Consider the following 21,353-nt stretch of genomic DNA (forward strand, 5'->3'; position numbering starts at 1 on the left):
GTCTTGGGTTATGGATGCTATGACCGAACCTGGTGCATCAAAAGTTTAAGTAGTATGAATAAATTAGATGTCCAGGGTCTGGAAAGAATGCTCAGTGGTTAAGATCGCTTGTAGATATGGCAGAGGACCTGGGTTTAGTTCCCAGGACCCACAGGTAGCTCAGAACCTTTCATGATTCCTGTTCCAAGTGTTCCGTTGCCCTCTTCTAGCCTCTGCAGGCAGGAGGCACACATGGGGAGACGTAACACATAGCTACCTGTATGAGATGTCTACTGACACCAGATAAGGAACTCTTGACAGACCAAAGTACAGATACGGCTGAAGTCACATTTGGTGAACCATGAGTTTTATTAGGATTCCCTACAGGAATATAGGTGAGAGGTTACTTCCAGGAGCAGAAATGACTCAAAGAAAGCTGCATCACTCCAGCACTGGTGACAGCTCACAAAGCTGGGAACCTGGAGCACACTGCACAGCTGCAGGCGGCTTAACAGGTCGAGGAGTGTCCTTTCCAGGGGCCCCATTGGTCTAAAAGTCTTCCAAGCAGCTAGATTGCATTCTGCCTCTTCCCACCAGCTGGTCTGGTCTCACTGTCTATTTTGCTACTTGGCTTGTTGTCTGTGCAGCTCCACTTTGCTCCCCTGAGAGAATTTCAGCTTTTCTTGCTTACTCTGAAAGGGAGGGGCCTAGTGAATCTGGTCAGTTTCAGGGACTTCCTGAAGCTGTTTAGAGCTGTTATTGGTTGTGTTGTTGTTGTTAAGACTATGGCAGTATGAGCCACAGTCCCATGTTTAATTTAGGTCAAAGCGTTGTCTGTAACTGTTCTTTGTCTTTTTGTTGAAAGGTTCAGGCCATTACTTTCCGAGCAATGCCTTTTTAAAGCAAAAGTAAACGTTTTAAGTCTTAGCTGTGTATCTGAATATTAGCACTTTTAAATGAGCAAAGTAGATAAAAACAAACTTAACTATTGCCTGCTGAGTAGGTGCAGTTGTATGAACTAAACAGTTGAATGAACTTGCAGTGTAATATATCTGGCCTCAAGTTTGTGTAAGAGCATATCAGCTCAGTGCTAAAGTGATCTGCAAAGAATTTTCTTATTGGTTATTGAATCTAATCTGTCTGAATGTGCTTGTGTGTTCTGTTCCACAAGATCAAAGATAATAGCAAAAAAAAGTTTAGCAAAACTGGTGTTACTCAGAGAAAATAAAATTGTACGTGGGTTTTAAAGGGACCAGTATCAGCACTACACACCTCAAGACCAAGTTCTGAGCTCAAAGGAGATGTGTTTGCCCCAGAGGGACAAAGGGCAGGGATAAGGGACAAAGACAGGAGATAGCAGACAAGGGAGAGGGGGGATGGGATATTTGCTGGGGGTGGGGGAGCTCAACAGACTGCCTCTGGATAAAGAGACAGTCTTGACCCATGGGCAAATGGCAGTTTATAAACAGAAAAGGGGAAACTCTGTGTTAGGATGAGATGTTTAATTGTAATTGGACATGTTAATTAGGGCAGCCTAAAGGGGGCTTTTGGTTGCTGGTCTTCAGTATTGTGATAGCTGCACCTTGGTGGTATGCCTCAGGAGGAGGAAGTGGCCAAATAAGACCTTGAGGGCTAGCTTTAGAAAGATAATCTAATGCTTTTTAGCAAGGCAGAGGACCTGCCAGGGCCATATGTGCCCACTGGGGCTGGCTAAAGTTCCTTCAGGAATAATTTATTTTGAGATAGAGAAAGTGGGGCATGGGGGGCAGGGAGGAAAGAAAGTGAGATGGGAAATGGAGAGTTGAGAAACTCCAGACTGCACACCCAGAGTTATTCAGTTATTATCTGATGTGCCATTCGACTGTTATTTACATCCTAACATGAACAGCAGTAGCATCCCTCGAGGAGTACACGGTCAACGAGCTGGCATTCTTATGGGTTCTGGAGTGAGGTTTGCATCCCAGGCTCCATGTCACAGTTTCTCTGGGACCTCTGTAGATCCCAGTGGCCTGATGAACCCTAGAACAGTGCGTGGGCTCACAGGTTATTTTTTTTTTTTTTTTTTTTAGCCCTTGGTCATAGACAGCTGAGGACGAGAACCACTGTTAGAGAAAGTGGTGATTTCCCATGCCTTCCTCTTGATGGCTTCATTGAAAGCCTTCATTCATTCTGAGGCTTGGGAAGTTTTCAGCTCAGTATCCAGCATGCTATTACCACTGAATGTATCGGTGTATGGGATTCTCATCCAAAGAGACACTATAGTTGACTTTCAGGTGTGTCCTTTCAAAACTGCCTATTAAAGTGTTAATAATGGACTTTGTCTCCTGACATTATATCACCACAATTCTTTTCTTTCCAAGTCATTTTTAGGACATTAGTACACTTTTAGGGTCCTTCTAAGGTACTTTTCTGTAACACGTATCTTATTTCTTGTGAAGCGTGGTAAAGAACTCAAGCTAGGAATATTGGGAATGACAGCTCACCTTCTGGCTGTCAGTCGGAAGGAGCAGTTGCCATCACCACCAATCATTTCTGTTCCTATGAATTATGTTTTCCTGGGGTTGAAATACTGTGTGTTCTGAGATCTGGGGGATGAACTTTTTTACTTCTTCATAATAAGTAGCCTACGCAGTATTTGACCCTTTACTTGTATTTGCCAGTCATTTTATCTGGAAGGCCCAGTCAAGCATTTGAATATGCTGGAGCCACCGTATCATCTTGCTATCAAGTACCATGGCAACCGGTGCCATTCCCTCTGTTATCCGAAGGTCACATCAGAGGAGACAACCACTGTTGTGTTCTGGGGCTGTGCTGGAGAGTTGAGCAGGAACCTGATGAACCTGTGATGGTGAAGTAGTGATTCCTTCTAGAAGTGCTCCTGTCAGATGTCTTCATGAGTCATACGTTGTGTTTCATGCATTACAGAGGGTTTCCCACGAGCAATTGATCATGTATTAATATCCCACATTAACCCTCAGCTAATAGAAAAATGATGGACCTCTTTGCTACGTATGTTAGGTCCAATCCCAGGGGAAGAGGTGTGCTTTGAAATGCTTGGGAAAATGGTAAGTGGAACCGGATCTTTCTTGTGACCACATTGTTTTGGTAGGAACAGACGGAGCATACTTCTTCAGATCATCCTCCAAACAGAAAAAGAAAGGTAGCCGCGGTTGGACTTTGTAGTGTGTGTGTGCTTTTACTGAGTGACTTTAATGCTGCAAAAACAAAACCAGAATAGAACATGAGAGGCGATAAGAGGGACACGGAGGTTTTCCTGGGTAAATCTGGATGGAAAGATCACGGCTTTCATGTATTTGAAAAGCATTCATTTGTCGTGTTTTTAAAACATTGGACTTGAATGTTTTGGGTCTGCCTATGTACTTTATATTTTTCTACTTGTTCAATTTTTATAACCTTTTTAGTATAGTGACATCTAAGAGTGAGAAGAAACATGTTTATAGTTAAAAATGCTGGCTGGTAGGAAAACTATACATATCTAGTGTCTATCTGTATTTATATAGATATTTTATGTATGACAATATATGTGACATTTATCTACACACACACACAACACACACACAATCACAAAACCTAGAACAAATACTTAAGTATGCCAAAGGGTTTCAGGCTTTAAGGACGTTACCTTTAACTTGTTTAACTATTTTATATGTAGTAAATCTCTGAGACCCAGGCCCTTAAGATTCTTGCCTAAATCTACTTTCTTACGTACGGACAAACTCAAAGCTGGGTCTTGGGTCACAGAGTCCCCTGATCACCTACTAGGTTCCTTTCCATCCAAACATTCTGCCTGAGAAGAAATAAAGCAACCCTGAATTTCCAAAGAAAGTACTTGATTGGAAACTAACAATTACCAAATACGGATAATGCCTGGACTTGGTTTATGTTTGGTTTTGCAGCATCTTCAAAAGGAAAGGTCTCTTCTGCTTGCTGAGTGGTTTGATGCAACAGCTGTCTACCTAGCTGCCTCATTTTCCCTGCCCGCTTATCTCTGTAATTCCGAGTATCTCATTTGTGTGTCCTATTGATGCGTGACGATTGTTAGTTTATGGCAGTCCTCGGAACTGAATCTGTTTGGGCGTGTCGAAGGAGATGGTCCTTGCTGTATTTGTTCATCGGTTTCACCTCCCTCATGTCAATCAGTACCTACAACAGCGTTCATAGGTGCATTTTGACCTTGGTGCATCCGCAGAGGAAATTTGACAAATACTTTTTAAAAATCTTTTTCATAAACAGTAGGTTCCTGATTTATAAAACCTGGATATTAAATGCCTTTTTTTTTCCTCTTTGAACACTTATAATGTGGGGGCCGGAGGGACGATTTTACTGGCAAGCTTGTGTATCGTTCTTGTGGAGGGCCAGAGTTCAGTTCCCAGCACCTACACTGGACAGCAGCTCACAACTGGCTGTAACTCCAGCTGCAAAGAATCCAATGCCTTCCTCTTGTCCTCTTTGGGCTCATGCATTTATGTGCATATATTCTCACAAACATACCTGCATATACATAATTAGTAAAAAATGTTTAAAACCTAGGACATTTGTAATTTTTTAACTCTGATGGTTTAAATTTGGGTCTAAGGGCACTCACATGGTGTTAGTCTTTCTCGTGACCTTGGGATTGGCTGTGAGTAAGGAGTGTTTTCAGGCATACGGCACAATGGGGACTTGTCAGTGTCTGTATTCATATGTGAGACAGACTAGCTTCGGAGGTGCCATGTGACTCCAGCTATGAACTTGAGCCTACTGGTAGCTCAATCATGGCTTTTCAATACTTCTCTTTCAGAGCAAAGGAAGAACTATGCCCGAGACAGCATCAGCAGCGTGTCAGATGTGTCCCAGTACCGGGTGGAGGTGAGAAATGCTGCTCCTGCCAATATGTAGGATGCCTCTACAGGGGCAGAAATACAGGGGGAAAATCAGAACTGTGTTTCAATTCATTTGAAAAGAATGTATTTTAAGATTGTTTCTATTTTTGTTTGTTTGTTTGCTATTTCTGGTTTTTTGAGAAAGGGTTTCACTGTAGCTTTGGAGTCTGTCCTGGAACTCACCTAGACCAGGCTGGCCTTGAATTCACAGAGATCTGCCTGTCTCTGGCTCCAGAGCGCTGGGATGAATATGGATCCTTCCTTTAGATTTTGTTTTAAACTGAGATGTTCCATGTAAAGCTGTTGAGAAAGTTTATGTTCTAGTTTCGTAGTAAATACATTAAAATCACAGCTGCTGTTCATTGGCCTTTACCAGCCCAGTTAAAACAAGAGAAAGGTTTCCATTTCATTTTGGAATTAAGCTGTGGTACACCAAGCAGTTCAATTTTATATTTAGTTTCCTCTAATGCCATTATTAGCTCTTATTAAACACTAGTTTCATTTTAGTTTTGAAGATATTTGCTCTTCATTGGAATCAAAACGACCCCAGTTTATAGCTGAAATATGTAAGCAGGGCATCGTTTTTAAATTGCTGTTTTCAGTTTGCTGCTTATCTCAAGCATGCTTAATTAAATCTAAACCACTTTGTTTCGGTAAAGTGGTTGCAGGAGAGGGCAGACTTGGCAGCTGTTACAAAGCAGCACCGTAGCTCGGCTCATGGGTAGGTGTCTAGGATGTCGCTGCCACCGGGAATGCTGCCATTGTGCCGCGTTTCAATAGCTGCCTGAGTAGGGGGCAATCTTAGTTTAAGGAGAATGCTGTTTATGGGTTTTTACTGCTAAGAACTTGTTTTTATTCCATGCTATTGTACTTCCATGCGACCCAGCATGAAACAGGTTTCAAGCAGTTTCTTTATTAATTAACCAATGAAAGCAACAAGAGGTCTTACTAGACAAGACACCCTGTTCTGTGTTCGGCAAGGCCCACTCAACTCCATCCTCTGTGGAGTTACTGAAGTTGTGGTGTGCTGTGCTCGTTCTTTGATGCGCTGCCAATTAACTTCCATTAGGCCAATTCTTCCTTTGGGAAACTATGTACAGAGAACGGTTTATTTGTGTGCCGAAAGTTTTTCTTTTCTTTCTTCTTTTACTGACCATAAGCACCTGACCACCTTTGTGCTGGACCGGAAAGAGGCTATGATAACTGTCGATGATGGGATAAGGAAGTTGAAGCTGCTTGATGCCAAGGGCAAAGTGTGGACTCAAGATATGATTCTGCAAGTGGACGACCGAGCTGTGAGCCTGATTGACTTAGAATCCAAGGCAAGTGTGCGAAGCTCACGCTGCTTTATTCCTCAGGGATGTCAGTCAGGACAGGTTCACGGATGAGTGGAAGTGGGACACTATCAAACATTTACTTTTTTTATAGAATGAATTGGAGAATTTCCCACTAAACACAATCCAGCATTGCCAAGCTGTGGTGCATTCATGCAGCTATGATTCCATTCTTGCCTTGGTGTGCAAAGAACCAACCCAGAACAAGCCGGATCTTCATCTCTTCCAGTGTGATGAGGTTAAGGTAAAACAGTGATTCAACCTTCCCGTTATTTGTGTGTGTGTGTGTGTGTGCATGTGCAACTGAGTGCTTATGTGCGTGGGTGTGCAGGTATCAAGAGAGGTACCTTGTAGAGGGTGTCAGATCCCTAGGAACTGGGATTATAACTCTTTGTGAGCTGCCTGATAATGGGTGTTAGGTGCCCAGTTCCTATTCTCTGCAAGAACAGCAAGGCCTCATAACTGCTGGGGTATCTATCTCTCAGATTCCAGTTCATCCCCCAAACCTCTTATGCAATGCTCTGCAGCTGCCAAATGACCCATCTTGGTTATACAACCATTAGGAGCTAGGGTTTAAGATTCTGAGACTGTGATAAGGAAAACTCATAACTAAATGTCTTCCTCAAGATTCCACTGAGGTAAACAAAAGAGGAGATCTGATTGCTATTTTTAAAAACACAAGGTGTGGTATGACAGTTTCTACCTGTAATTCTACCACTCAGGAGGATGAGGCAGGAGGATTGCAGAAAGTCAGAGGCCAGCCTAGCCTGCAGAGTGAGACCCTATCTCAAACTGTCAAACATAGATGTTTGTTGTTTATCTTTTACAAAGTATAAATGATGTATTAAATTCTCATTGGACTTTGCACATATAATTAAAATTCAATTGTTAAAAATTATGCTGGGCAGATAGACAGTAAATAATTATGTTACAAGTCTATTTTGGTCATTGCTAACCTCAGAGCTCGTATTCTTTCAGTGAAATAGTTAGATTGTCCCATGGTATTGATTTAAAATTTGCCATTTAATTATGTGACTTGAAAAATTTTTCCGGGTTTGTAATCCCTAAGTGAAATGAGAAATAGTTGAGCACAGTTACCAATAATAGGCTAGAGCCCCCCAAATTTATATTGAGTGTTTGCTAGAACACAGTTACCAATAATAGGTTAGAGCTCCCCAAATTTATATTGAGTGTTTGCTAGAACACAGTTACCAATAATAGACTAGAGCCCTCCAAATTTATATTTAGTACATGCTGTAATTTCCAGATGATTATAATTTGTGATGCTTTATTAAGCCTTAGAACTTATCTCTCACATTGGTTATTGTTATTTTATGAGTTGGTTTCTCTAAAAGAGAAATTACTTTGGTTGAGGGGCACCTTAGTTTCTCTCCTGTCACTTGATAAAACACTGATCAAAATCAACATAAGAGAAGAAAGGGTTTATTGAGGTTTAGAGTTCCAGAGGGACTGGCATCTGTCATGTGGGTGTTGTTGGTCTTTTACTCTTTGGGCTCTTTGACTCTTTTGGGGGCTGCCACCCAGCTTTCAAGTAATCACACATGGAGTCTTATTCTTACATATGAATGCCTGGTCATAGCTTGGCTTGTTTCTAGCCAAGTTTCCTTAACTTAAATTATCCCATCTACCTTTTGCCTCCGTACTTTTTCTTTTTCTTGCTTCTGTATGTCTTTCTTTCACTCTTACTCCATGGCTTGCTTTATAGCTGGGTGGCTGTTCCCTGGAGCATCATATAAGATGAGGGACATCACCTGAGGTTGTCCTCTGATTCCCTATGTGTACCACTGTGCAAACGCACCCCCCCCCCACATTCCCCTCCCCACCTCTCTCAAATGGATCTTGAAGGTTCTCATCAGTTCTAAATTTTTCTACTCATCAGTGCTTACTGCTAAAGAATATGTGACTCATATATCTGAGAAAAATATGCATAATTACACAGAGTGAGCAAGCACCAAAATAGAAGATGAATGCATGAGCAACAACCTCATATACCGTGATAATTACTGGCTACAAATAAATTCCTTAACCAAGCAAAATTAACCCCTTAGCTACAAACCTAACATGGGTTCCCAAGAAAATCTAATCACTGGTCTTATTCGAAGAATGTTGGGAAAGCTCGTGAAACAAAAAAAAAATGAAGTGGTTATTTAAATGGATGTAATCTACAGCTGAGACTCCACCTGTTGATGGAGAGCTATGTGAGCTTTCCATCTCTGTGGCAAAGCACGCAAGCTGGAAACCTTATAGAGGGGAAAGGTCTGTTTCCCTTGTGGCATCCGGGGCTGCGGCTCATGGAGATTTGGTACATTGCCTTTGGGCCTGCGGTGAAAAAGTCCATGATAGCAGAAAGTGTGTGGTAGAATTGCTGTTCACTTCATGGAGAACAGGAAGTGAAAATAGAGAAACAGGAAGTATCCTGCAATCCCAATGTCCTTTTTAAGGGCACATCCCAGTGACTTCCCTTCCACCACCTCCCAATAGAAGGCTGGTAACCAGGCCTTCGGCATGTAGGTCTCCAGAGACACTGCAGACAGACACAAGCCATATGAGTAGATTTACCTTAAGCTCAGAGTGTCTGAGTTGGGCCTGGTGATTGTTTTGGTGAGTTACAGCTGCCCCAGAGGAGGGAGGAGAAAAGAAGGACACACCAGCCATGTCTGTCTTTACCTGCCCCCTTTCTTTCTAACAGTGTAGAGACAGTCTTTTGTGCATTTGCCTTTTTGTATTGGGCTCTTGGGCAGGAATCTGTAAGTGGAATCTGGAACTAGATTGACCCTAAAGATGAGTATTTGATTTTCTTATTATAACATTCACCACTAAAAACCAGAGTCATATTTTTAAGGCATATGTTTTTTAAAAAGTCTTTTTATTTGCTTTACACTGTAAATCTAAGTAACTTTTTTCTGTTCCTATCTTCCTATTAAAACCCAGACAAGCCTATGGCCTTCCATCTAACCCATCTCTCCTCACAGGCAAATCTCATCAGTGAGGATATCGAGAGTGCAATCGGCGACAGTAAGGGCGGGAAGCAGAAGAGGCGGCCAGAGGTCCTGAGGTGAGAGCATTAAAAGAAATTGGTGAGCAGGAATTCGATGGTGTGTCTACTTTTTTTCTCCTGAAGCTTTACAGAAATTATGTTCCATAGAGGTGAATTATTCTGCTTTCCAAACTATAACCTTTAGTCTCTATTCATTTGCTCTCGCTGGCTTGTCGGTTCGTGTGTGTCCCTTCCTGTTTCTCCATGTATCTATCAGCTGTCTCCCACAAAGCTTCTCACACACGTGTAGATATCCCAGACAGTTAAAACAGACGTGTGGTGTTTTAAGAGATGACCCAATGCCGCCCCATGTATAAACCATGAGCCCATTGATTTTTCAAATCTCATGTGACCCAGAGAAAAATTCAGTGTGGTTTCCCAGGGAATTTTAATTTCTCTGTATTTCTTGTCTCAGGAATCTATAGGCAGACACAGTAGGGCTAGTCGGGAATCCTTATTTCCTTGACCGTGACTCCTGGGGTTGAAGGGCAAATCCCACCAACTGAGAGAACTGCTGTTGCAGAAATGGGGATTGTAAAAGCCAAATTTGTTTTTCATTCGTAGGATGATTGCCAAAGCAGAGCCCGGCATCCCCCCTCCTCCCAGAGCTCCTGCCCCTGCACCGCCAGGGACTGTTACTCAGGTGGACGTTAGAAGCCGAGTGGCAGCTTGGTCTGCATGGGCTGCTGACCAGGGGGACTGTAAGTACCTATGCGGACCCTACTAGGATCCATGTTGGCTCATGATGTCGTTCATTCATTCAAAGTCTCATGTGGATTTGCGGGTTAAAGTTAGTTTTAAGGAATTACTTCTTGGATACTAGAAAGTTAAGTCTTGACTGCTGTTAAGGCTGTCCCTGAGAATTCATGCCAGTCATTGAAATAGATACTCTTAGGATTACAGTTATTTCTTTAATACCAAAAGAGGAAACTTCACCTGACTCATAGTGACACACATGGCAATAGAATATATACCAAAGAGAAGCCCATTGGGGTTTTTCTTTTCCAAAATATTTTGCTGCAGAGTCTTTCTATTCATTGGACAATTCTTACGTGTTCATAGAAAGGGTGTCAGTAAGGACAGTGGCAGGAAAAAAGGATCTAGCCTTGGCTAACCTTGTCATATGGGCCCTATGGCTTTGCCATTTTATTATCGTTGACAGTACTTGCAAAAACAGTTAAGCCTGCCACTAAGTAAAACTTAAAAAAATATATTTATTGAGTATATGTGTATTGTGCGAGTGCAAGCTTGTCGCCATGTGTGTAGAGGTCAGAGGACAATGTGTGGCCTCGGTTTTTTTCCTTCCACTGTGTGGGTCCTGGAGACTGAACTCAGGTTGTGAGACTTGGTAGTGAACATGTTTAATGCTGAGCCATCTCACTGGCCCAAATGTAACTTCTTAATGTCATAATATTCTCCCGGAGTCTGGAATCCTTAATGACTCTATATATAGTTGGTTCATTTTCATAATGTCCAGGAGTGACCTAGCAAGTCCAACTAGATGATTTGCCTTATGCCCAGAGGGACATTTGTGTGTGTGTGTGTGTGTGTGTTAGTCTGTGTGCATTTGTATATGCATGTTGCATGGGTGGACACGTGTGTGCTTGTAGAGGTCAACACTGGCTATCCTCTTCTCCTCCTGACGTATTGAGGTTGGGTCCCTCACTTAGACCCAGTGCCCACCATTTCAGCCAGTGTAGATAACAAACCTGCTTCAGAGATCCTCTGTTTCTGTTTCCTGTGGACCCAACAACAGCCCCGAATTGATGTAAGTGTTGGGACTTTTAACTCTGTCCTCACACTCCTGTGGCAAATGTTCAACCCACTGAACTGTCTCGCCATTTCTCCAGTGGTATTTCTTAAATTATTTATCTGTTATCTAACCAAGTATAATTTAGTTGATTGGTTGCTCTTCAGCAACGTAAGCCATTTGCCAAAATGAGTTGCATTAGACTGTGAACATTTTCACTATTTTTATTTGATAGAGTCTTCGTACATTTATAACCACAGCCGCTGTGAGCTCACGAGTAGGTCAGCTATGTTATGTCCAGAAGGTATCTTTTCGCTACCCATCTTTCCATCCTCTATCTCACGTGTTCTTCCTACCCCTTTAATAATGTTTCCTGAGATGTGGAGGAACTGATCCCATTTAGAGCCAAGCTTTTCCACCACCACTTATTCTTGGTACTTTGGCCAGCTTTGCATTTCTGCATGAGCCTCCACGTGCTGCAGGGGAAACTTCTCTAATGAAAGCTTAGTATACCACTCATCGGTGAGTATAAAGCAGTTTGATAATACAGCCATTTAGCAAAACAATAGTAGTATTTCTACACCAGGGCTATGGCCTCCCAAGCTATGAGCTCTTGACCAGATTTATAGAAGCAGGCATGAGTTTCCGTCTGTGGAACAGGTGTCATATCTAAGCAGAAAGTGGTTGGTGGCCCCTGTCATTTCCATGCCACTATTGCCGTAAATGACACATTGTGCCTGAATGGTCATTGTAGTTCACAGTGCTATTGCTGACGTCTCTCCCCCAGCAGCCTGCATGCACCTACTGTAACTCTTCATGTGACAGGTAGGGAGGAAACCTCCAGCTTGGTTTCTCTATGTCTTAGGACTGAAGTGTGCAGTGGCTTTAATAGAATAATTTAATAAAGGTGGACTTTGGATGGTGTGGGTCAAAAATCGAAGCCTGAAATAAAACCTGGATCTCTCTATCCATATGACCATGGGAGATCCTCGTTTCCCACTTCAGCCTCTTCTGTAAAGTGGGCATAATGACTCCCAGGTTTCTGTGACTCCAAAGGCGAGTGATGTTGTCGTCCTATGACTACATAGGAACACAGGCATCATTGGCAAAACACATCAACAACTTCTGCTTTGGCGATTACGTAGCTTCCTACCAAGTCTCTTTGCATTTGAGCTGGTTTTTCAGACTAGGGTTTATAATGACCCGTGCTTGTGGACTTAATGTGGGTTTTGCCAGTGTTGTTTTGGTGGAAAGGGTCTGCATAGTTGTTCTGTTGTTGTTGTTGTTGTTGTTGTTGTTGTGTGTGTGTGAAAGAGAAAGGTGTCAAAATTGTCTTGACATAAAGAGAAGACATCTTAAAGACATTCTGAACAGGAGTTGTAGGAATAAATGGATATGAAACCTATTATAATGTTACAATAAAAGAATTATACTCAGGTGTTTTTGAGCTCCTCTTAGATTTTGAGTAAAATGTTCCTGGCATTGTCATGTGTCATGTGTTAAAATTGCAAAGATGAGGTTCCAATTCTTACCGCCTGTCCAAACAGAACTCAAGACATGGTATACAAAGTTCTGTGTGAGGGCCAGAGAGTCTTATTAGCAATTCCCTGAAGGAGGCCATCTCTGCTCCCTCTGAGGATTTGCTCAGCTCTGAGTGTTGCCCCTTAGAACTAAGAGGTGGAGTAACCTTGTCTTCTACAAGTGAGCTCATCAGAATGGCGGCAATGGTGCCTGAGACTCCAAAATGTTGGGGAAATAAGTACCCTCTGCTGACTTTGTCTCCAGAGGGTGTTACAGGATCTCTGAGAGGTCCCCTCTCTTCCTCATTGGAGACATTATCTTCCCGTGTAGCCCTGGATGCTGTGGGGCCCGAGGAGTGTTGCAACATGAATAATAAAAACCCAGAGACAGATATTGGGGTTCAAGCTGAAGATCAGAAGAGCAAAGCAGCCAAGCCAGTAGAGAGATCTTACCTCTACCAAGGCTCAGACAACAAAGGGGCGAGAGATCCTGCATTGCTCTCCATCAACCTCAGACTCCATATACCACTGAGTTCCTATTCCTTTCTCCCCTCAGGCCACATCGCTCCTGTCTCCACCTCCCTAGTGCTGGGATTAAAGGCCTGGGATCCCAAGTGCTGGGATCACCTTTGTGTGAGCTCTGTTTCTGTTTCAGACAGATTTAATCTGTAGTTCAGGGTGCTCTTGAACTCACAAAGATCAATTTGTCTCTGTCCCTGAGTCCTGGGATTAAAGGTGTGTGCTGTCACTTCCTGGCCTGTATGGCTGACTAGTATGACTGATTTGCCCTCTGATCTTCAGCAGGCTTTATTTATTAAATATATTTAATTTTATTTATTTTTTATTTTTTGTTTATTAAATAACAAATAATATACCACTACAGAGTGTCACTATGTAGCTCGGGCTAGCCTTAAACTCATTATATCCCTGCCTTAGCTTCCAGAATGGTGGAATTGCAAGCAAGCACTCATACACTTTTGACCATCTTTGGATTTCCTAATGGTTGTTTCAAGTTCAGTTCCTGCCTTCTGTGATACACTGTACCAAACAAGCTGCAACTCTGTGTAAAATAGCAACTAACTGGCAAGCTTTGCTGCACACAGACTGAGGAGCTTGAATAATTATATCTAAGAATTCAGATTCCTTTTTCTCTTTGCACATGCTCTGAGCAATGCTAGCATAGAGGAGGCATTGAGATTCTGGGTTCTCAGTATCTTTTGCCAGTTCTCTGCATTAAGCCTCGTGAGTCATGGTGATGCATCGGGAGCCTTATCTCCACTCCTGTGATCTATTGCTCCTGTCCCAGCCATATGCCTCTGAATTTAATGTTCTCTGAAATACTTGTGTTGACAGTTGCCATAGTGCTAACTGACTCACCTCAGGAAGGAGTCTGTCAGGAAGATCTATGGTTAAACATGCACATCTGAGCTGCCTTAACATTCAAAATGCTTTTGAGAAATGTAGTCTCGATTCTAGAAATTCCTGAAGGTATATCAGTTAAGATCAATGAATCAATTGTTGTGGGTTTTATACTTAATTACAAGAATTGAGAAATCCCTGTACTCTCAGAACTGAAGAACCTTTCCTGTAGTCACAAGGTTGGGGTATAGAGGAACTAGCAGCCCGGGCCATGAAGATGGTTTGGTTGGGATAGTGCTCACCACAGTAGCAGGAGGAACTGAACTGCATCCCCAGTACTCAGTGGGAAAAGCCAGGTATAATAGCGTGTCTGTAATCCCAGCTTGGAAGACGAGATCCCTAAGGCTTGCTAGGCAGCCAAGCCTGCCCCAGGAAATGGCCACTTCCAGGTTCAGTGAGAGTGAGATAGAGATTGATACTCAAGCTTGACCTTCGGCGTTTACATGCATGCACATGCGTGCACAGGCACCCCTCTCCAAGCATCTTCATGCATGTAGACACACATACACACACACACACATACACCACACCACACGTGCGCTCGCACACACACACTGCACCATACACATGAAGCTTGCAGCCCTGTTGCATTGGAACTTATTTCACCATATTTCACAAGAGATGCTTATGCTGATTTGTTTTCTTCTGTAGAAATTGGAGTGCTGAGTCAGAGTTGGCTTTGTTGAGAGCTGAAAGGGGAAGAGGTGGAAGGAGGGGGCATAACAGCTGAATGAGTCTCATATGGGTGGGCGGGCCAATTCCTAGCTTTTTTCCAGACTCCTGGTAACTGTAGCAAGGGTGTAACAATGGACCTCGAGTTCGGTTTTGACTTCTTTATTCCAGAGAACCTCCCCCGACCCCAGCACCTGGAATTATTTTCTCATCGTTTTCACAAGTTCCTTTCTATATCGGCAGTGTTTCACCAAACATGTGAAGTCTTACAATTCCCTTTTCTTTTCAGTTGAGAGGCCCCGGCAGTATCACGAGCAGGAGGAGACTCCTGAGATGGTGGCAGCCCGGATTGACAGGGATGTGGTGAGTGCGGCCACGGGGTTTAGTTCATCAGTGCTTCTGTTTTGTAAAGAGGGGAACCCAGACACTGAGATGAGAAGGATTTAACAAAATTGGCTTGCAGAAATTGTGTTTTCTCTTCCTGGAAATAGTTGTGTCCTTTGAGTTTTCCCATAACTGCTTTCCCTTCCCTCCTGATATTTAACTTGAGTTGGTCTCCTGTAGAATACTAGTGACTTAACCCCTTTACAAATGAAATGAATTAGCAAGTTTGGGGATGGCATGGCTTTCCTTTTTTCATAGTTGAGGTGTCCTTTTGACATTTATTCTTTCGGATTATTAAGATATTTAAGGCTGGGGAGATGACTGAGTGGCTAAAGTGCTTGCAAGCATGAAGACTGGCGTTCAGATCTCTAGAGTTGACATCTGATGTGTGTATAAGCATGCAAATATTAATGTTTTATAAAGAATAATGCTAAATTTAATTTCTTCATAGCAATTAACTTGCAGTGTGGCTATAATCCGACATTCAGGATTTAATTTTTGAAAGATTTTTTTCTTATTTTTATTATTTTATTATTATTATTTTGATTTTTCAAGACAGGGTTTCCCTGTATAGCTTTGATGCCTTTCCTGGAACTAGCTCTTGAAGACCAGACTGGCCTCAAACTCACAAAGATCCTCCTGGTTCTGCTTCCCAGGATTAAAGGCATGTGGCACCACCACCCAGCAAGATTTTCATTCTTAACTACATGTATAAGCTTGCATGTGTGTGCAAGCGCCTGAATAGGTCAGGCGTGTATGCAGGTACCTGCAGAGGTCAGGTGTGTGTGTTTGCACGTGTATGCAGGTACCTGGAGAGGTCAGGTGTGTGTGTTTGCACGTGTGTGCAGGTACCTGCAGAGGTCAGGTGTGTGTGTTTGTGCGTGTGTGCAGGTGCCTGCAGAGGTCAGGTGTGTGTGTGTTTGCACGTGTGTGCAGGTACCTGCAGAGGTCAGGTGTGTGTGTTTGCACGTGTGTGCAGGTACCTGCAGAGGTCAGGTGTGTGTGTTTGCACGTGTATGCAGGTGCCTGCACAAGTTAGAAGAGAACATGAGATCACCAGGAGCTGGAGTTACTGGTGATTATGGGCTGCCCAATGTGGATGCTGGGAACTGAACTCTGGTCTTCTGCAAGAACAGAATGCACTCTACCGCTGAGCTGCCTATCTTTCTAGCCAGCCCTAAAATTTAATTTTTATATCACACTGTACTTTACTTAAATGTCTATTAAACCCTAGTTTCTAGTCTTTTAACATGAAGACTCCTTTGTTTCAGACTAGAGAAAGCTGAGTGAAGTATAAAAAAATGATTGGAATGGTCTCATGTGCATTTGTTTGTTAATTCTGCCCTGGAGAGCAGTCATCTTAAAGTCGTATCAATGCCTTTTGTTGTATATAGGCTGTGTTTGTAGGTTCTCTCAGTGAGCTATAATGGGTACAAAATAACTTCACCAGAGCCTTTATGGGGCAGTTATTTGCAAAACAAAAATACCCTGTGGTCTCCTCACAGGCAATTTCTCTGAACCCCACCCCTGCGTTGTGTGGGGAACACAGCACACAGCGAGGAAATTGGAGTAATTTAAAGTAATTAATAATGTGATTGCATGGTGTGAATGCTTCCCTAATAGCATTGAAAAATGCAGCAAAAATATGCTTAAAGAAAGGTATAGAGGTGAGACTATATGTATATCAGGTATATGTATTTTCTTAGAATTAATGATTGACTTGGTAAGGGTGGTCATTTTCTTTCCTCATTTATTTTCTCTCCTTTACTAACTAGCATCATGCAGCTAGAAGAAAATTAGTTTTTTCTTTTTTTTATATATATCTTGTTCTGTTATTTCTAATTCCAGCAAATCTTAAACCATATTTTGGATGACATTGAGTTTTTTATCACAAAACTCCAAAAAGCAGCTGAAGCTTTTTCTGAGCTTGCTAAAAGGAAGAAAAGCAAAAAAAGTAAAAAGAAAGGACCTGGAGGTGAGTGGGCCTTCTTTACTCTGGGGGTATCAGACCCATGGGGGAGTGTGGCTTTATTAGTCTAGGGGTATCAGACCAACTGGGGAGTGGACCTTCCCTACTCTAGGAGTATCAGACACACAGGGGAATGAGTATGCCATCCTCAGTCTTGTGGTACCTGACCCATGGGTAAGTGGGGCTTCCTTACTCTAGGGCTATTAGACCTGTGTGTGCCTTCTTTAAGGCTATCAGACCCACGGGTGAGCGGGGTTTCCTCAGTCTAAGGCTGTCAGACCCACGGGTGAGCGGGTCTTCCTTACTGTATGGCTACCACACCTGTGGGGAGTGGGGCTTCCTTACTCTGCGGCTATCAGAACTGCAGGGCTGGAGAAACCTGAGTTCCAATAAAGAGCTACACTGTACTGATCTTAGATCAAGGCCCTGTAGCTTTGGGCACCACCAGAGGTTCAAGTGGACAGGGAAGAACTCATGCTGGTTTCAAGCTGGCTGCGCCTCTCAGTCACAGTGACTCTGAGATCACATGGTAGCCACCCGTCTGTAGACTCAGATCACATGGTAGTCACCCGGAGTCTGCATTCACATGGTAACTACCCATCTGTAGTTTTCACCAGTCTTTAGTTGGTTTCTGCACAGAAGAACACTGTTCCTTTATTTAGAGGTCTTTCATTTTAAACATGGAACTTTTTTCATGTTAAAATTGACTTTTCTCATCAGAGTACTTTAAAATACCCATGGATTCGAACCTGTTATCACAAAGCCCCCAACAGTTCATTTATATTCACAGCTGCATAGAAGCTGTTGAAAAGCCAGTGTTTGAAATGTCTTTGAAAAACTGGGCCTGGACTCCTAGCACGCAGGAAACTGATGCAGGAGGATTATTCCTAGTTCCAGAACAACTTGGATATAGAGTAAGACCTTGTCTTAAATAATAATAATACCAAATAAAAACAAACTGGCTTGGAATGTATCAAAGTCTAACTATAAGGGTAGCGACCTCCTCGGGCAGATGGCACAAATTGGACATGTAAAGAGAGCTGGATCAGGTCTCAGTGACTTCAGGTCCTTCTGTAGGTAATATCTATACAGTAAGAGGGTGCAGCCTCCAGTGTTGTCCTGGATATGGGCACGTGAACATTCCTCTCCACGTAGTCTCAAATGAAGGGTGCTGTATGGTGCCTCAAACCTCTTCTGCTTTCTTCTGCTGTCCCCCAGGACACCCAAGTTCACAACCACAGACTCCACATCTTCTATCGCTAGCAGATCGCTGCTTTGATTTTCTGCACACGAACTTTCGGACTGCCAGCTCACAAACAATGACATGGAGACATTATTAATAATGAATACTCAATCTTAGCTTAGTCTTGCTTCTAACTAGTCCCTATAACTTAAATTAACCCATATTTTTAAATCTACATCTGGCAGGTGGTGCATTACCTCATCTCTCCATGGTGTCCATCCTGCTTCCTCCTTGTCTGGCTGACAGCTCTGCCTTTTTTCTTCCCAGAGTGCTCTCTGTCCAGCTGTCCAACCTATACCCCCTGCCTAGCTATAAGCCATTCAGCTTTTTATTACACCAATCACAGCAATACATTTTACACAATGTACAGGACTGTTGTGCAACAACTTTCCCTATTTCGTCTATATCCGTTTTTTTTTTTTTAATTCTCTTCATTAGCATCCAGTTGAAACTGTCATCCATTTTGACCCAATTTGAAAGCAGTTTTTAGTCCTCTAGTGTTCTGTCCTGTCAGGAGAATCAGTCTCTGGGACAGGGTTTTCTGGAGCTAGCCTCAAAGTTGCTATAAAATTAAGGATGACCTTGAATTCCTGATCCTTCTGGCTCCACTTCTCAAGTAGTAGGGTTAAAGGTGCGCCACAGTCAGTAGGATGCCCTTCTTAGAATTCCAAGTTGTAGTCGTCTCTCTTCCATTCCGAAGCACACGTAGTTCTGTGGACTGTTGATTCAAATGTCACTTCTTACCTGGACATTCGATCTAAACCGCGTCTGCTTCTCCGCTTTCATGTTTCTCTGAATTCACATCTCTTGTTTTGTATATATGCAATTTTTTTTTACTCCATGTATTGTTTTAACCCTATCGTGTTATTTCCACAGACTACTCTGGGGGCAGGGGTGGGAGTGGAGGGAGTTGGGCAGACCTTTTCAAATCCCATCTTAAAAGTTACTGAAAGGGCTGGGCGGTGGTGGTGGGACATACCTTTAATCCCAGCACTCGGGAGGCAGAGGCAGGTGGATCTCTGTGAGTTTGAGGCCAGCCTGGTCTACAAGAGCTAGTTCCAGGACAGGCTCCAAAGCCACAGAGAAATCCTGTCTCGAAAAACCAAAAAAAAAAAAAGTTACTGGAAGGAATTTTCCAGTATTCCTGTTCCCTGTTTCCCAGCCAGTACGGTCCCCTGCCCTCTCACTCAGTCACTACCCCTGCTACTCTTCTTCTGATTCATTTCCTCTGCAAGCAGGGCTTGTCTCTTACTCAATTTTATAGGCCTTATAATGGTGACATGAGTTCTTGGAACATAGGAAGGCTTCAAGTCATATTTATAGAATTGAGTCATTGGGAGTGCCTGAGGCTAGAGGAATCCATTCAAACTTAAGCACTTAATTTATTGGAATAAGAGATGTTGTAGAATAAAGGTTCACGTCTGGCACACTCTTCCAGCTGTGGATACAAATGTAGATTTTATTTTTTATTTAATAAACTTTATTGTGAATCTGTATTCATCTGCCCTCTGCTGTTTTTTTTTTTTTTTTTTATTTCCTCAGAGGGTGTTTTAACGCTGAGGGCAAAACCCCCACCTCCTGATGAATTTGTTGACTGTTTCCAGAAGTTTAAACATGGATTCAACCTTCTGGTAGGTGGTCTTTATTTATATATAATTAGAAGAAACAGATGGAAAAGATCAAAGGCTAGCCAGAATGCTCTTGAAAATTAAATAAAGAGACACAGTTGTCCCTGTAGATTGTGGGTGTCTGATTTGATTGCCCTTTAATTATAACACCTGATTGCAAGGCATGCGGGTCGCAGAGGCACGCTGAGCTGAGGAGCGGTGCCCGTGCTTCTTAGCTGAGCATTTCTCTGGTTCTCTCCACGCTGCTGGAGCCCTCTAAACAGAAGTGTTAGGAAGGGTTCCATCCGGGGCTGTCTTGGACTTCTGTGAGTGTCCATCCTTGGGGTATTGCACTATGGTAATGCATTTGTTTTCTGACGTCGCAGGCCAAGCTGAAGTCCCATATCCAGAACCCGAGTGCTTCAGATCTGGTTCACTTCCTGTTTACTCCGCTAAATATGGTGAGCATTTATCAATTAAGCAAAGCGACTCTTCTTAGCATGACTTCCTACCAAGGGTCTGAATTACCTCACACGGGTCTTGTTTTTCTTACCATGTAAACTCTAGACCGCAAAGTTTGAGAGTGTAAAAGGACACACACCTCACTTATGGCTGGGGATGTAGCACACACATATGGACATAATAATAGCAGTTTATTGCAACTTAGAATTGTTACAAACACCTTGTTCTCCAGAACACCTGGGAAGATTGGATGGACTCATGCTCAGGAATTCATACATGAAAGTACTAGATTTTACAAGGCAAGGAAGAAACAGTATAGTGGCTGTAAGGGCTCATTCTAACCAAAGAATAAAAGACGTCGAAGGATTTGTTTTTACATGTGTGTGGTGTGTATGTGTGGGGGTGTGGGGGTGTTGTGTGTGTGGTGTGTTGTACGTGGTGTGGGGGTGTAGGTGTGTGTGCTATGTGGTGTGTGTGTGGTTTGGTATGTAGTGTGGTGTGTGGGGGTGTGGGGTGTGATCTGTGTGTGTGGTGTATGTGGTGTCCTAAGAAGAAAGAACAGGGTGTCAGATCCCTGGAGCTGGGGTGATAAGCAGCCGTGAGCCCCTCACTTACGTCTCCGGAGGCACCGTACATGCTGTTAACAACTCAGCCATTTCTCCAGCCTGGCTTATTTCTCTCAGTAGAACGACAAAGCAGCATGAAAGTCGTTCTCAACATGTGATCGCTCTATCATATGTGTGATTTTTTTTCCTCTAAAGAGTAAAGATATAGCCATACAAAATACACATTTCCCCATATTGATTTAGAACATATGAAAATTTGTTTCGTTGGATTCTTTAATGTTAATCAAAAACAGAAAATTTAGTATTTCTCATACATTTTATTAAAGATTTTAGAAAAAAAGAAAAACCAAGAAAGCAAAGGCGTGAGTGTCATAATGCCTTCCCAGGACTGACTAGCAAAGCCCTGAGTCTACGTTTGCATTGCAAGCAGACGAGACTTAGTGACGTTGTCAGCATGGGCGTAGGAGTGACTGCTAACAGATGGGGGCAGGGCCAATGGCTGTCGTC

The 21,353-nt window shown here is 42.8% G+C and overlaps 1 protein-coding gene across 3 annotated transcripts in view; it reads left to right on the forward strand.

The window, feature by feature from the left end:
- Nucleotides 1-21,353, forward strand: part of Eps8 (epidermal growth factor receptor pathway substrate 8) — a 178,389-nt gene that overhangs the window by 114,505 nt on the left and 42,531 nt on the right. For all 3 annotated transcript variants that reach the window (XM_057782341.1, XM_057782333.1, XM_057782349.1), the window contains 9 exons: nucleotides 4,781-4,848; nucleotides 6,023-6,184; nucleotides 6,291-6,440; nucleotides 9,190-9,272; nucleotides 9,819-9,955; nucleotides 14,905-14,978; nucleotides 16,848-16,974; nucleotides 19,754-19,842; nucleotides 20,205-20,279. In XM_057782341.1, the coding sequence (XP_057638324.1) occupies nucleotides 4,781-4,848; nucleotides 6,023-6,184; nucleotides 6,291-6,440; nucleotides 9,190-9,272; nucleotides 9,819-9,955; nucleotides 14,905-14,978; nucleotides 16,848-16,974; nucleotides 19,754-19,842; nucleotides 20,205-20,279 (965 nt within the window). The remainder of the gene's footprint in view (nucleotides 1-4,780; nucleotides 4,849-6,022; nucleotides 6,185-6,290; nucleotides 6,441-9,189; nucleotides 9,273-9,818; nucleotides 9,956-14,904; nucleotides 14,979-16,847; nucleotides 16,975-19,753; nucleotides 19,843-20,204; nucleotides 20,280-21,353) is intronic.

The sequence above is a fragment of the Chionomys nivalis genome, chromosome 1 (assembly GCF_950005125.1).
Source record: "Chionomys nivalis chromosome 1, mChiNiv1.1, whole genome shotgun sequence".
NCBI classification, from domain to species: domain Eukaryota; kingdom Metazoa; phylum Chordata; class Mammalia; order Rodentia; family Cricetidae; genus Chionomys; species Chionomys nivalis.